We start from the raw sequence: 21,563 nt of genomic DNA on the forward strand, positions 1-21,563 counted from the left end.
TCAATTCAGATACTAATTACTATCTTGAAATTTCTTTTGCCAACTCCTGTAATTAGCTCACTGTCTATTAGTCTCCAGCATAGAATCTGATTGGATCATCACTGGAGAAAACGATTTACAAATTACCATTGTGTTTTGTCAAAATGTGCTCGGTCGAGTTCTTTGTCTCTTATTCCAAATGTTGCTCTTGTGAGGAAGATACCAGGTCCTGGTTTAAGCAGCTATGAAACTTTTGCCCTATAGTAAGTCCAAAGATGGCTGCAATAAACTGGAATTCCAAAAATTTTGTTTGGTGTTTGAAGAAAAATAAGCTGATTGATACTCATTGCTACTGAACACTATTCTGTCATCATGCTATGGCCCAGGAGCTGAGCTTCATCTCCTTTCCTCAGGTCCTTGCACTTGGACACAGTGGGTGGACTTTATGGTTGGGATCCCACAATGGTTGGGATTATTTTTTTTTTCTTATTTTTGAGGGTTCTGTGTTTTGTTAATGATTTCTTAACTTTTTTTATGGGTGCTGTATCCCAAGGAACCTCCAAGTACAGGTAAGTAACCTTCCTTTTCTGGAATGAGGAAGAGCTGATTGAGAATGGTTTTAAGTTACTTTTGTTAAAGCAAGTTCTGTGTGTTCTCTGCACATTTTGCTGACAAGCAGCACAATCTTAGAAATGTTACTTTTTGTTTGGAGAGGGAAGGAAGAGCTGCATTATCTTTGCTCAGTTTGTGCTGATGTTATGGCACTTAGTGATGAATGTTTTAAGTAGTGGCCATGAGGGGAAGGTTTCAGAAGTTCAGCTTTGTGTGGAATGCAAGAGAACCTTGCTGGATCCTGCTGTGCAGCCGGGTGATGAACAGCTTGTCACCAAAGGAGAGGCTTTTTGAACCTTTGACAGACAAACTGGGACATTTTCAATGCTCTGCTTGGCACAGTAAGCCTTTTATTCTATGTATTTACAAATTGTATTTCTCTTTTTTCTCTTCTTCTGACCCTAGCCCCCACTTCTCTGGAATCCTCAAGCAGTATAGAGCAGGAGAAGTACCTCCAAGCCTTGCTGAACGTGATCTCCGTCCACTGCAAAAGGAATGGCAGTAACACCCTCACTGTCAGCCCAACCATTGCCCTGTCTCCAGGTAAAACTCCTCTGTACAGGGCTTTTCTCTGCCTCAGCTGAGGCTTTTCCCTGATTTAGTGGTAGCTCAGTGTTCCATAGGAATTCTGTTGTTTCTGTATTGTTAGGCTTTCCAGGTTAAACCTGGTGAGGTTTAGGTGAGGAAGGACTGTGTGACATGAAATTGTGTCTGTCTTGTCTTACTCAGCTGTAATTGGCCTAATTCTGCCAAACAGTGGCTTTTCTTGTAAAGTAACACCATCCCAAAGTGTGTGTGCTTTGCTTCATTTCTTGTAAAATATGTTGATGGCTTTGCTATATCTAACAGCTCCATACTGTTGCCAGTGTACACATTTGTGTTAAAAACTAAATGCAAAGTACAAAATTGGCAAGAATCAGCTGTATTGGGTGAAAAAGGGCATTTAATCAGTCATATTAAATATTAGTCTGGTTAACACTGCAGCTTTTTTTAATCTTCTATTCTTTTTTTGGCTGACTTTAGGCACTGAAACGAGGGCTTCAAGAATGTCCACTGTGTTTAAGCAGGTAGTGCCAGGACATTTGGATGTAAATCTATCCAATAGCTTTGCTCGAGGAGGTTAGTAAGACTAGCTCAAAGTCTGTTCTTTGAAGTAATAAATGATGAAAACTGTTAGTGAAATAAAAATAATTATACTCTTTATTGATTTGTTGCTCTGTGAAACAACAAAACAGAAATTAGATTGGCCTCAGTCCACAACATTATCTAATTTCTGTTCAAATCCTTTACTTACCATTGAAATAAAGTTGGTTTCATGTTGGAATTAGTGAAAAATTAAGCACTCAGATAGGGATTATGTTTCTAAATAATTTGGGATTCATCCATATTTTTAATTTGTCTGTGTATATGCATATTTTTACCTAAGAATTCTATAGAGTTTAGAATCTGCAATTGCAAATCATTCCAATATGTGTCTGAAGCTTTGCTGATGCTCCATAACATTACAGATAATCTGTGAACAATTTTACTCTGAGTAGTAGGGACTTACATGGCCAGGTGTAGCAGGTAGGGAGATACAGTGCATTTTTTGGAAATAGTTATTCCTAGATACAGGGGCTCATCAGTGCCATTTCTACAAGAACATTTCTTTCTGTTAGGGGGATTCCATCTGCTCCTACACCTCTAGTCTGATGAAGTTGTGGGTTTTTTTATGTGCAACATGTGCATAAATTAGTGCACCAAATTTCTTACATATAGGTTTGTTAAAATGCAGATGAATCTATTCCATAAAAGAGAGCATTTTATATTTGATTTATTACCTTTCAGCCATGGAGGCTCCTTTGACAGCTATTTCTAAGCATCTAAATGCTGGTTTTCTCCTCTTTTGATACTTTTAGCATCTGAAATTAGTTAGGTTTACATTGACCTGCTGAGGTTCATTGCAACCTAAATCTTCTCGTGGGATACAAAACCTACAGCTCATATGGGGAAGGATGAAAATATTGTGTAGAGAAAAACTTCCAGGAGAGGTGGGATGGGATTATGGGAATGCAGGAAGGAATAACAGAGAGGGAGGGAGAAAGGAAAATGCTCAGGGATGTGTAGGGAAGTGATGTGAGAATTGCAGCAAAGGGAAGAGAGGAAGGGCAGGAGAGGACACAGGGATCACCAAGCACTGGGGAATTCTCATTAATCCCAGGAATTCTGGGGGTTTTCAGTAATCAGAGTCAATGCACATTTCTTGTGTGGGAGTTCTGTTGATGTGCTGTGCTCCCTGTGCTGCTCCTGGAGCTGGAGGTGCATGAAGCAGGTGATGTGGGTGAGGGAGCTGGGGCTGAGCAGAGCAGGAGGCACTGGGGGCTGCAGCTCTTGGCTGTGCCCAGCCTGGCTGAGCCCTGCAGCACCAACAGCCCAGGGCTGCTGGGGGCAGGGAGGGCTGCAGATAAGTCAGGGAGAGCTCTCTGGTGGCTGGCTGGAAGGTGTCCTTTGAAGATAAAGGGGTTACTGAAATAACTGCTGTGGTTTCTAGGATTAGAGCTCGTGGTAAGTGTGATGGGATGGGTTTGTTGCTGCTCAAAGGAGAAGAAAGGAGCCTGAAGGCAGTGTGAGGTCACAGACATGCTGTTTTATTGGACATTAAAGTCCCTTGGCTGCATTTCAGCAGTAATCAGGAGGAGGGCAGGGAAGTTATCTTGTGTCTTGCTGGATCTCTGCCACACCTGCCCTGTGGATCTGAAAGGTGTCTGCTCACAGTTCAGCAGGACACAGGGGGACTTTGCTGAAACCTGAGAATGTTTGACAAGTCCAGTGGGAGCCCAGGGCATGGTGAGAAGTTGACAGGGGAAGAGGGAACAGAGAAAGGGAACATCTCCCTGGAGAGAAGTAAACACTAGGGGTTTTTTAGCTTAGCTGACACAATTCTTTTAAAAGAAATTTAAAAATGCACAGAGTGTATAAAATCTCTAAGATTGTTCTCAAATCCATTGTCACAAAGTTCCTCACTCCTTCTGCTCAGCTAGATGTATTTCACATGTGAAGCAGCAGGCAGCTATGGATTATACACTGTGCAAAATACAATAGCAGTGGTTTTGTGGTTTGGATTCTGGACCACTCTTTTCTTTCCTTATGTTTATTATCACACATACCAGGGCTCAAAAGCCAGGTTCAGCTATGATACAACAGTAGAAAATTACATTTTCTATTTTTTTTGTGCCATACAATGTACATGTAATACATATAATTTTGAAATATAAGTTAGAATATATGTTCCAGTCTATGAACAGTATTTCTAATTTTTTAAAACCATCATTGTTCTGAACACTCATCAGTTGTTCTGAATATTTGTGTCTGTGTCAAATATAATTTTTTACTTTATCTGGAACATTGTCACAAAGCATCTGCCCAAAGCTCAGTCAAGTTGGTTTTGATCTGAAATATTTGGTCAAATACTTATGTTTCATAATATATTTTCATTCTTTGACCTTTTCTTGGTTGATACTTTCATGAGTAAGTAAGTTCACTCAAAAGCCAGAGCTTTTCCTCTTCTTTCCTTTGTAAGTATAAATTGGTTCTGCAGAGCAGCACTTCTTACCTGGAATTGCTGTGTAATTTAGCAGAATAAGAAGTTTCCTCAGTATGTTTTGCCACTATTGGAGAAATATTAGGATATTTTTAATTTAAAAACACAGACTCAGCTCAGAGAATTATTTCCAAAGCAGGAAACATTAACATTTTGAGTATGATTTAATAGAATATTTATATTTAAAGGACTCAATTATGTTGTTGTGGGTTTTGAGCCAAAGATAAATGCACTGATAAACACATAAGGCTCCCACAGGAAATAACAATTTTTGCAAGGGGAGAGAAGATCTCTTTCTGTGGTAGTTATTACATGTTTTCTAAATTGTGTACTTGTACACAGGCTTTTAAAAATGTTTGTAGGTGTACAGCACTAATATCTTGTATTCTGCTTTAATTCTGAGGTCCATCAAATTCTACACCTAATGTCCCTAGACTAAACCAGCTTTTTATAACATGCATTAATGTTGGGATTTTTAATTAAACTAACTTTCAGCTGGATAGAAACTTCCAATAAATTATTCAACAGAATGATTTAATCATTACATTTCCTTTGGTATTATAATTATGGAAAAACACATGGGGGCTTTGCAACGTGTCTGAAGCTATTGCAGTGCCAATGGAAATTATTCCTGTTTGATAAATGGATACCTCCTTCCCATTTTATATTGGTGTTGTGGCTTGATTGATGTTTTGTCTTGTGATGCCTGAGATTTGTGCTGTCTGATAAATCATGTGCTAGAAAGAAATGCAATATGTACCAGATCTTTGGAAATTAATAAGTAACCCTTTTCTTCTCTCCTGCAATGTGTTTCGCTGCAATGTGCATTCCATTCCTCCTCCTTCTGTCTTAACTGTTATCTGCCAGTGCTTGGGTACAGAGATAAATGTTTCACTCATTCCAATTCCAAACCAGCAACTAAGGAAAGAGTCCACCAAGGTACTGTATTCTGTGTCCTGAAAGCCCATTCTTTCCTGCCATCTTCTGCTGCCATGTCTTAATTCATTCTCAAGTGATGCTGACAGAAAGCCTTGTTCCTGCACTAACAGAATGTTGGGGGTTTTAGCTCAGGGTTGTGCATTTCTGTTTTGGAGGTTTTTCACCCATTGAATGTGTGCACAGTGTCAGTGATGTAACACAGAGTGATGTGTAGAAAATTTTCTGTGTGAAAGTTTTCAACAGCTAAAAATCAGTTTTGGAAAAGAGTTTAGTATTCCTACTGCTTTAGGAAAATAGCTAAGAAACACTTATCTAGTCAATGAATTTCTTTCCATAGTTATTATAATGTTAATGAACGGGGGGAAAGGATTACTGTCAAATCAGAAAGTCATGATAATACAATAATGCATGAGATACTGCTAACAAAAATAAAGTACTAGGCAAAAGTACAGTTGAAACATAATTGTGCCTTTTAATCACTGCTGTCCATGCTGGCAAACATGTTCATCTGCATGTGTTTGTAGCCAGTTTTGTTGCTTTTGATGTGCCCCAAGTGCTGCTGATGGGTGCATTTGTGAAATGGTCCCAAGTGTCACTCTGTATTTTTGTACTCTTCATCTTTGGGGACAGCAGTTTGTGCTGGAAATGTTTCCTACCAAATGAACGAGAACTTCTTTCTCTTATTAAGAGTTTGCTGTGATTTCTGCTTGCTAAAGTCTCTATTATTTCACTTGTAGTAGCTGGAATAAAAGTTTGTACTGAACACACTCCTTTACTGCTTGAGGTGTTTGTAAAAGTGGCTGGCTGTGAAGTGGGAGCTTTTGAGAGGTGTTACTGCCCAGAACTCCTTGCCAGCCACTCTCAGCTCCTGCAGTTCATCTCCTCACATCTCAGACTAGCAGCCAGACAGGCAGACAAGCTAAGCTGTACAGACAAGTCCCTGATGAGAGTTACTGAACAGAATTATTTTTAAATAAAAACACAATCCTGCTTCTAAAAAATAGAATAAAATTATTTTGCTGGTTGAGCTATCTCAGTGGAATTTACTGTTATCTGCATCTATTTTCTTCTGTGCAAGAAATGTTAACTATGCACATTGTTGGATTTTCCTGAAGAGGGGTGGCTGTTGGTCCTATGCTATCTAAATTTCCAGTACTATGAGGTATTTCTGGTGCCTCTTTTGGATATCTTGCTTCACAGATTTATGGACAAGAGTCTCTTCTGATAATCTGATTTACTGCGTATTAGGATAAAGAATTTCACACTGCCATTTGGATGCCAAATTTAGTGTACTTTGAGGGATTTGATTTTCAAGGAGTGCTGTTCATACTCTGAGAATCCAATACCTTTCACACGCCTCACACTGCACACACAAAAACAATCTCACAAAATCCTGGTTATTAACAGAAAAGTATTTACTGCTTGTCTTTTCTTCTAGCACCAAACAGGCCTTGGCAATCTGATTTTAAAAATCTGATTAAAAATCACTACTTTCTCATCTTAAAACCACCAAAGCTTGCTCGAGCATGATGAGATGAAAGCATGGCTGTGTGCTGGAGAATTCCCCCCTGGCAGTGCCAGGAGAGCTGCAGCAGCCAGGTGTGCTGTGCAGACTCAGAGTGCTGCTGGGGTGCTGGGGTGATGCCATCCTGCAGTAAAACAGTGCCCCTGAGCATGGGATGATTGGCATCTGACTCCATTGATGCAGAATGCTGAACAATTGCTTTATCAGATCCAGATTATATTGCATTGTACCATATTAAAGAGACACATACCATACTGTACTAAATTACATACTAAAGAAAAACCTGTGACTGTCTTGAGACAGCCAGGACACAGCTTTGACCCAACAGCCAATCAATGTGAGCACCCATCACCAGAATCCAACAAGGAACTCCCTTCAGGAAAGCAATCTTCCTAACACATTCTACATGTGCAGAAACAGCAGGAGCAGCAAGTAGAGATAAGAATTGTTTTCTCTTCTTCTCTCTGTGCTTCTCCAGAAAAAAACCCTGAGAGAGAGAATTATGTCTCTCTGCTCAGAGAATGTGAATGCCACACCAGTCAAGGATTGCTGCTTCCACATCCCACTGCACTTCTTGTTGTTCCAGCTCTGGGATTTCTGCACTTCCCTGATTTCTGTCCCTCTAGCAGTTTCATTTCCATGCACTTACAGGGACATTGCCATCTGCAAATTGTGGTTTGTCACTGTGTCACTGATATCACAGCCACTCTTTTCTCTACAGTAGAAAGCAGAGTTAGGTGAGAGTCTGAGGTTCAACAACAATGCAGTGGGATGGTTTTGACAATTTTTGTTACAAATCTATTTCTTTCCAGTACATGTGAGGGATGCATGTGACACATTTAAGCATCTATGTAAGTAAGTATGATCTCCAGTGCCTCACACAAATGTTTTTTAAATATTCTTCATCCTCATGAAGGTGTATGGGCGAGTCTTCGTTCAAGCAACCGATTTATCAACACTCAGACTCCATTCATTGATGTTGGTGCCAGGCTTGCAGGGAAGGATAACACCCCTCCCTACAGCAGCAGCTCCTTTCTGCAAAGTCAGCTGCTCAGAAGACAAGCAGCCCTCTATATATTTGGAGAAAAATCTCAGTTACGGGTAATGACAGTTTGATTTTTTTTCATGTTTAATGTAGTTTTTATTTGGTTGACTTTCATTATTCTCATGTTGTTCCAAACAGTAAATAGTATTCAAGATAAGATGGAAATATGTTATAAAGGAAACAAAATGTTGTTAGCTGGGGAAGCAATTATCAGAGAAGGAAACCTTCATCACTGTGGGCAGCACTAAACTCACACAAAGCCAAACTGATGAGAATTGGCCAGCCCAGAAGTCCTGATTGGATTACTTGGAGAGCACCATGATGTTTACAGTTTTGTACATATTATTTGATAGAGTTTAGTGTTTTAGATGGAATTGTTTGAGAAACAGGTATCCTCTAATTCTTAGTAGTTTTACTTGTTTTCTGGAAATGTTTTCAGATTTTTTTTTTAATCTTTGCATTCAAAGATTAAGAAACCCAGGGGTTTTTTACTTTCTTATTCAAAATGTGAACATACATAACATATTAATGTATTTTTTAAAATACAGAAGGTCCAAAACCCATTACTTTTAATAGGAAAACACCTCACAATCCATTTTTTTCTGAAATTATGTTCTGTCAGGAGGTGGAGGAGATGTGCTGCACCAGAATAATGCATCAATCACATAGAATTAAATTACTATATTCCACTAATAATGACTGTTTCTATTTGTTTGATTTCTTACTGAATGATAAGTGAAGAGTTCAGTCATGCATCTACAGCTGTGTAGCAGAAACTGCTGCTTTATTCTGCATGAAATAAATTGATGAGGAAAACAGAAATTTACAGCATTTTAAAGAAATGGTGCTGCATTCCTCAGTTGCTTTTGTCATGCATTATTCCAACTTGCCATTGTTGAGTTATTGAATTTTTTTTTGAACCATGCAAATTATAAACAGAACTAAAACCAGGCTTTCACTTTCCTGCATTTTCAACTGGCATTCTATGAAGGAGCTTAATGAAGATTATTTACAGGCCAAGTTTAATTCAATGAAAGCAATTTCTGAAGAAAACTCCAAAAGTTTGGCATGCACATCTTCAGTGATACTTCATACATGAGAATTGTTTTTCCTAGTAATGTTCTCCATATTATCCTTTTCATCATAATCCATGGCGGTTTGGTGGGGTGGGTTTTTTTTTTCAGTCAGCTAACTTGTTCTCTTAATTCAGTCCTCCTCTTCTTGCTAAATGCAGTAAGTTAAATAAAACATGAGGAATTCTGCTAGGAAAATCATCCAGCTGCTGCTCTGTGCTGAGCAGGGTACTTCAGCCAAACAACTCCCTCAATGCCCAGTGATGGTTTAGATGACTCAGCTGGTTTGCACTTATGGGGCTTCTTCTTGGGTGTGGGAGTTACTTTTTTCTGCTTTACTGAACTCCCAAAATGTGTCCTGCACTCTCCATATGTCATCCATCCAGATATTTTCATTTTTATTTGTTTATTGTTGATTAGCTTTAAAAATGTTAAAGGACACTATGTTGTGTATAAGGAACTGCACAGATTGTCACTGGACTTTGGTTTTCACCACTATTACTGCTAGAATAATTCTAATTATTGTTGAAAATATGAGTGCTGTGCTGTTATGGTTGTAGTTGGGCACTTTATTGTGGTAGATTTTGCAGGGATTTTTATTATATTTTTTATTATCCCGGGCAGGTGTTGAACTACAGCAATTTTTCATGAGGAATTAATTACTTGGCAATAAAGCAGGCAAGACTTTAGGATTTAAGGAGACTGTCAGTGAAAAATATGCTTCCCTTTCAAATGACATCTGCTGTTGTCCTTTTCATACAGGGGTTCAAACTAGATTTTGCTTTGAATTGTGAATTTGTTCCTGTTGAATTCAGTGACATCCGGCAGACGAAGGCGAGCTTTAAGAAGCTGATGAGAGCTTGTGTTCCCAGCACTATTCCCACTGACTCTGAGGCAACATTCCTCAAAGCTCTTGGGGAGTCTGAGTGGTTCCCACAGGTAATTGCTCTGACAGGTACTTCTGATAATCTATATGCAGTGCTGCTCACACAGAATAAATTCCCAGCTCTTGTGACAGAGGACTATTGTGTTCTCACCAGCTGTTCTTTGTGAGCTCTTTGCATGCTCTCTATTCTGGCATCACACAGGCATTGCTAGTACTTAATTGCCATCATAATATTTACAAATAGGGCAGGCATTTTTGTAACAAAATTTGTATTTTATAGCATGGAACACACACACAAGGAGAGGTGACTGGGTTTTCTATCTATATACATTCATGGTCTTGGTTTTCAATTATTTTTCTTATTTTATAGAGTTTAAAAATCAGAAAAAGAAAGTGTGGGATAATAAATGAGCTTTTTGATTTTAAAAATAATGTTTGACTCTTCCTATGTGTTCCCACCCTGGATTTTGATATGCACAAGTTAAAAAGCAAGCAAACATCTGTTGTGGGATATGGGGGAGTGTTTGTGGGGAAGAAAGGATTCTATGTGTGTTACTCTCTTCTCTCCAAATCTCTACCTTTATTTCCCTACCTCATGTTCCTTTACATAAATACTAACCAAAGGCAAGACTGGAGCAAACTTTGCAAGATTCAGATTAAGAAGGATGTGGGAAAGCCAGCTCTTTGTAAATCTAAAACCACTTTAATTGCAGTGAATGGTTTTTAACAGCGGCTTGTTATGTTTGGAAACCCCTGCAGAATATACTTTTCTCAAATGCAATTAATCACAGAAAGCTGAATAGAATTATGCTGATTTCTTAAGGAGGAAATGCTTGTGAGGAACTTGTCAGTTATCACACATCAGGAGATGCACTCCTGGTTGAAATGTGCTGCAAGGAGGGGCTCAGCTGCTTCCCTGGGCTGAGAGCAGGAGCTGCTCATGGCTGGGGCTGCCACCAAGGCTTCCAGGAAGGGGAGAACTTGGGAGAGCATGAAAAAGACCTGACTTCCTCAGCATGGGAACATTTTTCATCTCAGAGTGGTTGAGCAAGTTCATAAGTGTAGATAAATTAATCAAATGTAATTTCATCATTGAATTAATGAAATCAACTCATTCCCTGCAGCAGCCCAGGGATGGAGGGCAGCTAACACTGCAGTTCTCCCTTCTGGCATATTTCAGAGGATCATTCCTTGCTTGGGGTGCATCACTCTGCTGAGGGCTGGGACATCTTGTCACACATTAGCTTTGTTATATTTAAACCACATTTCTGTGGTTTAAATCATGTCATATCTGACTTATGTGATAAAGCTAATTTATGACTGATAAAGGTAATTTATGACTGATTTGGCACATTTTCTACTATTCCCCTGAAAGAACGTAGATCTGTCATCTCAGAAATGTTTTCATTGTATTGTGCTTTCCTCTTCTGGGCAATAGAAGATGAAAATGACAGATTTTAACACTCTATGGACTGTCTCTTTGTAAGGATGTGAATGCACTGAGGAAAATTGAACACTGCCCTGTCTTCTGGACACAAATGTTAAAAATAGTGGTTTGCATTGTTAACAGTGAATCTGTAAAACCAGATTGCACATCAGTTTCCTTGTTAAAGATGGGAAGAAAGAGCCTTTCTTCTATTCTACTGCCTAAGAAAGCACAGAAGAATAAACAAGCTTGGTTTGAAAAGTGGTTCTCTTTTCAGTCTTTTCTTATAAAAACTGCAGGAAAAATAATCTGTTTGGGTTGGGGTTTTTCTCTAAATAATGGCTGTGTGGATGCTCAGAGGAGTCAAGGTTTTTCTATCACAATTTCCATAGAAAGATTCATCAGATTTTTAAGAGGAAGAAAGCAGGCTGCCATGAATAAGGATGAATTTTCTAGGTTTAAACTGTTGATCTTTCTTGCTCTTGTTTCTTGTTTTCTTCAATTTAATTTTCTTCTTGCTTTCCTGTGCCTTTTGTACTTCTTGAACTTTCTTTTTTTCTTTGCATAAATGATCTTAGATGATTCTTACCATCTTCTGTTTGTTTTCCTGTACTGTTTTCTTCCTTCTTTCAGGCTTTCATCTTTCCTATTGCTTCTGTGGGTTGGATTATATTCAGTGCTGCACAAAGAACAGTTTCACTCTGCTGTAAAAAACTGAATTGTTTATGTGTTACCTATTATGTTGTTTACCAGGAGTGCTGTCATAGTATATAAAAATGGTAAAATCATCATATAGATTTTTCTTTTTAGTAATAATGATGTGAAGTCTCATAGTAAGATAAAATTGCCCAGATTCAACTGAACTTCTTTAACCTGCTTATTTTAGCATCACTGTGTCATGAATATTAAAGTCCAAATCATTCAAGTGAATTAAATTTTCCAATTTTCCACTGTTCCTTTATTTTCACCTGTCTGCCCAACTATCTAAACTGTTTCTCTGTTGTTGTTCTTATTGTTCAGTTCATTAATTTCCAACTTCCATGGCACTGGGTATTAGTGATATTGTAAATATCCTGCATGGCTTCTCCCATTAGTGACTTTATGGAATATTAATATTTCCCAGGAAATTATTTTAGTGTTAAGCCCAGGATGGAATTTCTCTTCAGTAAATCTGTCAACTGTGTTGTTCCCATTCTCCTTTTTATGACAGCTGCTTTATTACAGTACTCATTGGCTTTAATCCTTTAAGTTCCTATCTTCAAAACTTCCCTTAGTTTTATTGTAGTTCAGATGGAAATCCTTGGACTGTTGCATTTCATTGTTGCCTAATCAGTTGCATCAGTGAATTTCTCTGTGCTATATGTGAATCCAGGAATGCATTTTAAGTATGAAAATATTCTATTTATTGATATTATCTAAAGATTTATCTGGAGTGTGTTACTCATTCCTGATATTTTATAGCTTCACAGGATAATGCAACTGGGTGTGATCATCTCTGAGCTCCTGGAAAATGGTTCTTCTGTAATGGTTTGTTTGGAAGATGGCTGGGATATTACTGCTCAAGTAAGCTGCTGTAAAAACCTTGAAATAGTTCAATATTAAGAAAAAACACCAGGCAATGCTTTTTTACACAAGTGACAGATAATTTGCTATGACAATAGTAAATTTGTGTTGTGGCAGTAGAGAAGAAACCAGAATGCATGAATCCTTGCATTCATTTTCAATTTATTTCATGACATGGTTCCTTAAAATGAATTCATCCCAAAGGTCCTGATGGTCTGAACAATTCTAAGGCTTAGATGGAAGATCTGCATTCCTGCACCTGACCATATGTAAGAATGAAAGCTACAAGTTACCACAACTGTTCATTTATCATTTTAAACACAGGAGAAATTTATTCCCTTCCATTCAATTTCCATAAGTATTGTTAGGAGACCACACAGGGAGAAAACTGGATTTGTGCCAAAGTGCCTGTAACACCTGCTGCAAGGGCAGATCACCTCAAACTGTAAATTAGGTGAATCAAGATCTGCTGCCTGATTTAATAGATGCATTGTGTCCATGCTGCTGCTTCAAAATTCAGAAGAGAAACGCAGATATACAAAATCCTAGTAAATAAAACCTTCATGTGCAGCCAGCATCATAATACAAGGTAAGCAAGCACACCCAAGAGTGTGAACATAATTATTGGAGTCACTGCCAGACAATGAAGAGTAGAGAGGGGAGATACATGCCTGGAAGGGCAAGAAGGCTGTGCTGCATTTTAAAGTCTCCTGAGATGCTGTGTATGAAAACAGACTGCAGTTGGCTGGGGCAAAACCTCTAAAGCCAACCTCAGGACCAATTCTTTAATGCTTTTTCTGCTGAGGTAGTAGATACTATCTTTTAAATGTTTATTATAGTAGGGGTTTTATTTCAAACATAATTTAAATGTGGTAAGCATCATAATCATCTCCCAAGTCTGTAGGTGCTTAGGTTTAACTTCTGCAGATACCATAAAGTCTCGGTGTACTTGGAGCTTATTCATGTGGAATATTTGGTTTGTTTCATAAAAATGTGTGTGATAAAACACTTGTCATTGAGTTTATGCCAAAGCTTTTGTTTCCTTGAACAATGAACAGATTACAGAATGCTTGCATTCATTTGCTGAAGGTTTCCCCTGACTTCTGTGATGGTAAGCCAGACTCTGCTGTCCTGTGCTGCAGGTGGTGTCTCTGGTGCAGCTGCTCAGTGACCCCTTCTACAGGACCCTGGAAGGGTTCCGCATGCTGGTGGAGAAGGAGTGGCTCTCCTTTGGCCACAAGTTCAGCCAGCGCAGCAATCTCACCCTCAACTGCCAGGGCAGTGGGTTTGCTCCTGTCTTCTTACAGTTCTTAGACTGTGTGCATCAGGTGAGCCAGCCTCTGACTTCATTTACAAGAGGGTTTCATGAAGAAATGGGTCTGTTCCAGTGTTTCAGATGTTATGGGTGCAGGTTGGGGAGAAGATGAGTACCATCATGGCCTGGGTGTTAATAAAGGGGATGGATTTCACCCCAGGAAGAGCTGGAATGGTTGTCTAGAGAGCAGACAACGCTGGAGTTACTCTCTCTTGGCATACAGGAGGAGACTGACCCCAAGCAGACTCAGAGGGAAGGTTGGGAGCACTGCTCTATTAACATTGTTTATGTAAAGGTTTCAATTAGGTTTTTAAGCTGTGAGTGGCTTTTAGAGTCCTTTATTCAGAAGGAAGAAGGGACTGATTTCTAGGACCTGGACTAGACAGTTTTTAATTCCTTGTGCCTGATGATGAGCCTGGAAGAGGCCTTGTACTGCATCAGTTCTGGAAACAATGACAGCTGCAAAGCAGGGGTTCTGAGAGGTTCTGATTTTTATGTCTATACATGTTCAGAAGAAGGTGAACACCAACAATTGTGCTGTGTAGGAAGAAATTAGGTTAAGAAGATGATATTAATTTTGGATTAATTCTGAAGTCGGTCCTTTTCTTCGTCTCAAACCACTAAATGTAAATTCTTTGCAGAGATTCTGTGTATGCAAACATAAGAGGGGTTCTTGCACAGTTCCTCTTGTAGGTGTCCTTTTCCCACTTCTCTAATTTTTCTCACTGAAAAAGCTGAAAGTTTCCTTGACATTATTAACCTGTGCTAAAATGTATGGATGACTGTATCACAGAAAATTACCTGTTAAGGCACCAGCCTTTTTACTGGGAACACACATCCATAGTGAATGCTTGGATGAAAGAGCAGTCTGTGAGGAGGTCCTGCTCTGCTACCTGAAGAAAACTCCACAGATTAAATAATTTGCTAAACCAGTGGAAAGCAATCCTCAGATAGATCTATGTGGGAATGGCAATGAATGAGCTTAGAAGAAGAGGAGTGAAAAACATGTTATGGAAAAAATCCCCAGCTTTGTTTGTGTCCCAGTGGTAAACACAAACAGCCACCATTATTGCTGTCTCAGGAGTTAATAAATCATATTCCTGGGATTTGCATTGATTGCTACAGCCCTGCCCTTATGAAAAGCTTAGAAATACTTGTCACATCTTCTGTTTCATCCATTTCCCAGTGGTTGTAGTCATAAGGTTGTTTTTTATTTGAAATTGGGAGATTTCTCTGAAGAGAATCAGTACTGCATTTCTTGTTCAAATAAGTGGATCTGCCCAAATGTCACACTTTTTCTTACAATAGGCTTGGGGTTATTGCTCCTTTTCTGCAGTAGGAAAAAACCCATATTCTTGGATGCAATGGCTACAGCAGGACAAAATTGCCACGTGCTCTAGTACTGAAACCCATCTGGCTGGTGGTTCATTGAGTTCTGTAAATTAATAATTTGTCTTGGTCCTGGTGCTGTGTTCTCTCTGCTGTCAGGTGTCTTCTCCAAGTTTAGATTGGTGGGATAACACCATCCCTTGGTAGAATGGAGGAAACCTGCCTCTGATTTTGAGCAGTAGTGTAAATTTGGAGTTGGAATCCTTCCAGCATCTCCCCTTACCATTTTTTGATGCTGTTCTGGTGCATGTGCAATAGATTTTTGGGGGAAGAATTTAAACTTCGAATTTTTCACTTAGTTTAAAACCATTGGGGCCATCAATGTAAAGTGGAGTCATTCACTCAGCTGGACTAAATCCAGTCCAGGTAAAACCACAGATGTGGTTTGGCTGCAGGGACCTCAGCAGCAGCTCCTCCAGTCTGTTTGTCTGCTCTGGGCTCCTTCTGATTTCTTGCTGATGTAGACATAGCCTAGATCCTGTTTCTGCCCCTGGAAACACTTTGCTTCAGTTTTACTGTAATAAATCTTAGAAAGTTGTCATTACAAGGAAATTATCCTCACATGCCCATGCAGTATTTCCTTCTCAAGTGATTCAGAGATGACACAGGTTTTGGAAACAAAAACTTTTCCTCTTATCCAGAAGAAAGTTAAAAATTAAATTCAAGGATTTGGGTTTATTGTCATGAAATAGAATGGACCATGTTTTCTTCATGGTCTTTCTTTAAGTTATGTTTAACAAAATCTGCAGTTCTAAGGACATGGAATAGTGGATTATAGGCATGGCACCTGTAAAAGTTAGAATGAAGTGCAAAGTGGGACAGATCCCTGCTGTTGGCAACTGTCAGGTGCAGTTTAGCCTCAGGCTGCCCAGTGTGAATGTGTGGAGGAAATTCAGGAACATCCCCTGTGTAATTCACCTCAGGGAGCAGCTTCAGTGCCTGTCACTTGCTGGAATCCAAAATGCAAAGAACTCTCAGAACTTTGGGCCTGGAAGCCAAAGCTTGGAATTAAACACAGGATTTGATCTGAGACCTTGGGAAGGGCTTCCAGACTGAGGTGCTAGAAGCAAGAATGTGGATTAATAGTTTAAAGCAGAGACACATTAAGCTAAGGAAAGGAAAGTTTAGAGTTTTAGAGTTCAAGATAGAGAAAAAATTAAAATATTTCATTTGTTTTGTGCATCATAACATGATTGGCTAAGAAAGCTCACACTGTAGCATGGGTCCATAAGACGAAATATTTAAGGATTGGGTCAAAAACATAAATATCCTTGTTGGCAGTGTTTTATTGGTCAATAACTCCTTAAAAGGTTTTGTTACTAAGGGTCTTGTGACCTTCTGAACCATGCTGTAACAATGTGAGCCAAATTCACTCTTCCTGCCTGTGTAGAAGATTTAAAATAATAAACTGCATCATCAAAACCAGCTCAGAGGTCACCTCTCGAATTCCTTCCAAAACTGCCCCCAAGTGAATTATCACAGTCACTCAGCAGGTATCTGCCTGTGTCTTAGGAAAGGCACAGGTTGTTAGCAGACTCATTTTCCAGAGAGAAGAGCCTGTTCTGTTGGTGGGTTTGAGCTGTGTGCCCTGGGACCTCCTGCTGCCCTCCAGGAGCTGTTCACTGCTGCTCTGCTGAGAGAGCACCTCCAGCCCCTCAGCTCAGGGCTTCTTGGCAGCCTGCCTGCTCTTCCCAGCCAAAATGTTGGGCAACATTTGGTAGGAAAGACCATTAAAAGCAGTTCAGCTTGTCCATCTGAAGGAGACAGTAACTTGTTCTGAGGAAGGATAAGGCTGGGAAGGAGTTACAATTATTTTGCCCAGTGTTGTCTTCATCCAAGACAGGGCATGGGAAGCACAGGCAGGCTAACATTGATAATGCAGACTTGTCTGTAAGCTAAATGACTTACAGTCCCATGGAGAATGCAATTCTGAGTTACTTTTCTAGAACTAGAGTTGATTATCCTTCTAACTCATGATAACTCTTCTAACTCATAGTACTGAGTTCCCAAATTCCAACACTGTGTTTGTAATTTCTAGGGAAATTGATTGTGAAGTCAAATTATTGGTTGAAATTTCATATGACTTTATCATAAAAAGACAAGTTTTCTCAACGTCTCTACTTGAAAATTTTTGTGAATTTTCATTGGTTTCTGTGCAGATTGTTACACAACTACAGATTCCAGTTAGATTGCAACTTAACCCTGAAGTGTAATATGTTATGTATGATCAGTTTTCAAAAAATTGCCCATAAGCTGGAAGCAAACATTTGGTCCTTTCAAGGTATTTTTAACCTTTAGAATCCATATACTAGGTGCAGTAAGAAAATTACCACAGAGCCAGTACATGCATTAAATATCAGGGGTTAAACTAAAGATCCAGAGAAAACAAATGAAGCAGTGATTCCTAAATTAGAACTGCATCATCTTATAAGAAGTCATTGTTTATGCCAATATCTCCAGGTGTCAGCTGAATTATTAATGTAAAATCAGTCTTTCACAATAGCAGCATCTGGCAGATGCTGTCCCTGCTCCTAAGGAGACAGAGTTTATGCAAGTGATGTCACTGAGGAAGCTTTTCTTATTTTTCTTCTGAATCTGTTTGGTAATTTATTAACTCTAATTAGAGCAGGATGATTTTCTAGAGCTGACATCTTTCAGGGCCAGTGAGGAGCTCTGTCACAGCAGCCTGTGTCAGAGGAGGGGAGTGCTGCTCCCATGGGAGGAGTGCTCAGGCATTCCAGGGGTTGCAGGAGAAGCCTCGGAGCCACTGCCAGCACAGGACCTTTGGAGTGCTATATTCCTCATCCATGCTAAGTAAAAATTGATTTAAAAACCCAAAAATCTATTAGAAAACTAAGGAAAGCTGGTAGATCTGTAAGATTATTAAATCTGTTTAGGAGTTACTTCAGTGGGACCATGGTAATTTTAAAAACAACTCCAGAATGCTGAGTTTCTCTAATCATAATATTAGGAACATGTACAGGTTTAATCAGGTTTTAAATTAATTATGGAGATTAAGACAACAGCAGTTACTACATTGTTTACCTCTATCAGAGAAATGTTTTATAGATGTTTTCTCTTTAAAAGTAAATTATATTATAATAACTTATAGATACTGCAATATTTCTGCATCCAGAAATCTCAAAAATGGAATCACCCACAACATTTAGAGCCATGACAGAATTTTATCAGCAGCTTGTTCTTGTAACTCTTCCATGTATTAAAATAATTGTTGGACCATAAGTAGAAGTTAAGACCCTGTATATATTTCATGTCAAATAGCAGAATGTTGCCTCTCCTTCTTACAGTATATTAAAAAAAACCTTCTCCTAACACAAGGAGAAAATATGTACCAGGGAAGATATGGAAGAAAACCTCTTTTTTTTTTTTTAAATAAACAGAGCTAAATATTTAATTTGTCTATAAAACTGAAGTCCTGAATTTATCATAGAAAAAAAAATTGCTTATTCTTACATCTTTTATTCTTACAAATCAGTGCAGGAATGTAGTATTTGTATCAGGGGAAAAATGGGGATTAAATAAGAGTGGGTATATTGAACTGACATGTCTTAAAGTATCTGAGCATTTAAAATGCCCAGCCCCAAGATAATATTGAGATATAATCTCAGCAGATTCTCTGACTGAAACGCTGTGTGGGTGTTTGTAGGTCCTTTCAAGGGATTTTCCTGTCACTCTTGTATGTTCAGTAGAAAATCTCTCCTTGCTAAACACTTAATTCCCCCTTTATTTAGCTGCTCTATGTGGAAATATCAATGTAAGGAGCTTCAAGTAAACTTAGTGACAGTTTCCAACAGTACTGAAAAAACCCCATGGAATAACTGACAGGTTAAGAGAGAAACTGATCGGAGATTAGAGAGAAAATATGGAACAGAAAAAGGAGTGGTGGGAATGCAGAAGACAAGGCAGGGGTAGATTGCAGAACTACAGGTATATTACAGGTTTGATGTGGAGCTAGACAAAAAACAGTGGGACCTATTTCAAATGTGAAATTCAATCAGCAGTTTCTTTTTCAATTGCAAGCTGTGCTTATTTCCACTGCAGTTAGGAATTTTCAGTTAATTGCCATGTTTATTCTGAAAATAAAGAAACTGAGTCATAAACTTACTTGAAGAATAAATTTTAAATTAACACATGAAATTTCTCCAAGCACTATCTGGTCAAGATTTTTAGAATCTTTCATTTTGTATGGATATCAAGTATAAATATCAGTAACTAATGCTAAATTTTTTTGCCATGAGTATTAAACTCTGTGCTTAAAATCTTACATCAGGCTCTCTATGATAATGTTAAAGAGCAGCTGCTGTGAAGAACCAACAATTTCACAGTGCTGTACTCTGATAGTCTTGTATAGTTCTCTTAAATAAAGATCAGCTCCTGACTCATGTTGGAGACACTGACTGAATCAGCCAGACCCACAGCCTAATGAGAGTAACAATTTAAGGAGTGACATGGCTTTAACTGTTTTAAAAGAATGATGGCAAGACACCTCTCCATTGTGGGGTTTTTTCCATACTCGAATAATTTTGGTCGTATTTTGAAAAGGAAGAAATATGTGTTGACTGAAAGTACTTGAGAAATTGGCTGTTTCAGGAGTGGTAGGTGCAATCTCATTTGCAGCACTCTCTCTGTACTTGTCTGCCTCCTGGGGTTCTGAGCAATAGCCAGAAATCCAATGTGAAGCCTTTCAGGTACAGGTTGAATTCCAGCCACATCAGGAGTAGCATCTTTACCTGTGAAGTTCTGTGGTGACTCAGGAATTCTCACAGAAGCTTTATATCCAGTTGGAGTTCCTGGAAGAATCATGGGGTTTGTACAGAGTATGATACTGCTTATTGCACAGTCCACTCTGGCTGCTCTGAGATGTCCCTGCAGCATAGACAATACATGGATTTATTCAGCCAAAAAATATTCTAGGACAAAATGTTAGAAGGATTTTTGTGACACTTGCAATTTGTTTTCAGCATTCATGGGGGAATTGTTTTGCTGTCATTTCACTTTATTATTTCTTACATATCAATTTGTATTATCCTCAATATCCACTTTTTTTCCTTTTTTTTTTCTTAATTTTATTTTTTAGATTCATAACCAATACCCGACAGAGTTTGAGTTCAATCAATATTATCTGAAGTTTCTGGCTTTTCATCACATATCAAATCGATTTAAAACATTTCTTCTGGATTCAGATTATGAGAGACTAGAGCATGGTATGTGTCATCTTTGTGTCTTGCATACTGCCTGTGTAGCTGTTGATATTTTCTCCTCAATATTTGGTCTACAAAGCCTTGCCTGGGTTCAGATGGTCCAGTAGCTGCCTGGAGAATTTCCGTGTCACGAAATTACATTTCAGGTGTAGAAGGGAAATGGAGGTGAAGAACATGTAGTATTTTCTGCATCAGTGGTTCCTGACCATGCCTCTGATGGCCCTAAGAGAAAGTAGAAGCAATTAGTGCCATGCCTAACTGGCATAAATTGCTCAGTTTTTAGCAATTTTTCCAGCTAGTTCCATTTTCCCTACTAAATACCTTCTTTTAACAGAAACAGAGTCTCTGTGAGTCCATCAGAGAGTGCACAAAGCTTCAAGAAAGAAAAGCCTTTCCATCAATTACCTCCCACTTCTTCCTCTTGCATTATCTTCAGTGTTTCTCCTTTTATGTTTTCTGTTTTGCTCCATCTGTCATGTGCAACCTGAGTGGTTCCAAGGCCTTAGCTGCCCTCAGAGCCATCTCACTGAGGCTGCATCACCCCAGCTGAGGCTGCTCTTGGACCTGTCCTCTCAAACATGCTCCAAATTTCTCTGTTTTGTGGGCTGCTTCTTCTGGCACATGATCAATTGTAATGCTTTCTTAAAAACTGTTGTAGCTGTGGGGCAGATTAGACCTGAGCAACCATTTTATTCCAAAAAAATGTTAATATCTGTTGTTTATCTTCTCTATTTATTTCCTCTGCAGTGGCATTTGATAATAGAGTTTGCTACACCTTCAATCTGTGCAATTCTTTGGGCTGTGCTTTAGCATTTGTTGAGCATTATCCCAAAGCCATCTTCTTGCTGCTCTTCTTTTCCCCAGGGACATTGTTTGAAGATAAAGGAGACAAACATGCCAAGAAAGGAATTTGCATTTGGGAATGTATTGAAAAGATGCACAAAAGGAGCCCTATTTTCTTCAATTACCTCTATGCCCCTGCTGAAATTGAGGTATGGTTTTTCTTAAA

General features: G+C 38.9%; 1 protein-coding gene across 1 annotated transcript in view; it reads left to right on the plus strand.

Annotated features, from left to right (window-relative positions):
- SBF2 (SET binding factor 2) overlaps nucleotides 1-21,563 on the plus strand; it is a 233,149-nt gene that overhangs the window by 200,347 nt on the left and 11,239 nt on the right. Inside the window, 8 exon segments of the mRNA XM_050974804.1 lie at nucleotides 997-1,134; nucleotides 1,615-1,710; nucleotides 7,552-7,736; nucleotides 9,516-9,692; nucleotides 12,527-12,628; nucleotides 13,771-13,956; nucleotides 20,431-20,557; nucleotides 21,419-21,546. Coding sequence (XP_050830761.1) covers nucleotides 997-1,134; nucleotides 1,615-1,710; nucleotides 7,552-7,736; nucleotides 9,516-9,692; nucleotides 12,527-12,628; nucleotides 13,771-13,956; nucleotides 20,431-20,557; nucleotides 21,419-21,546 — 1,139 coding nt within the window.

Source organism: Serinus canaria, chromosome 5 (genome assembly GCF_022539315.1).
Source record: "Serinus canaria isolate serCan28SL12 chromosome 5, serCan2020, whole genome shotgun sequence".
Classification (NCBI taxonomy): Eukaryota; Metazoa; Chordata; class Aves; order Passeriformes; family Fringillidae; genus Serinus; species Serinus canaria.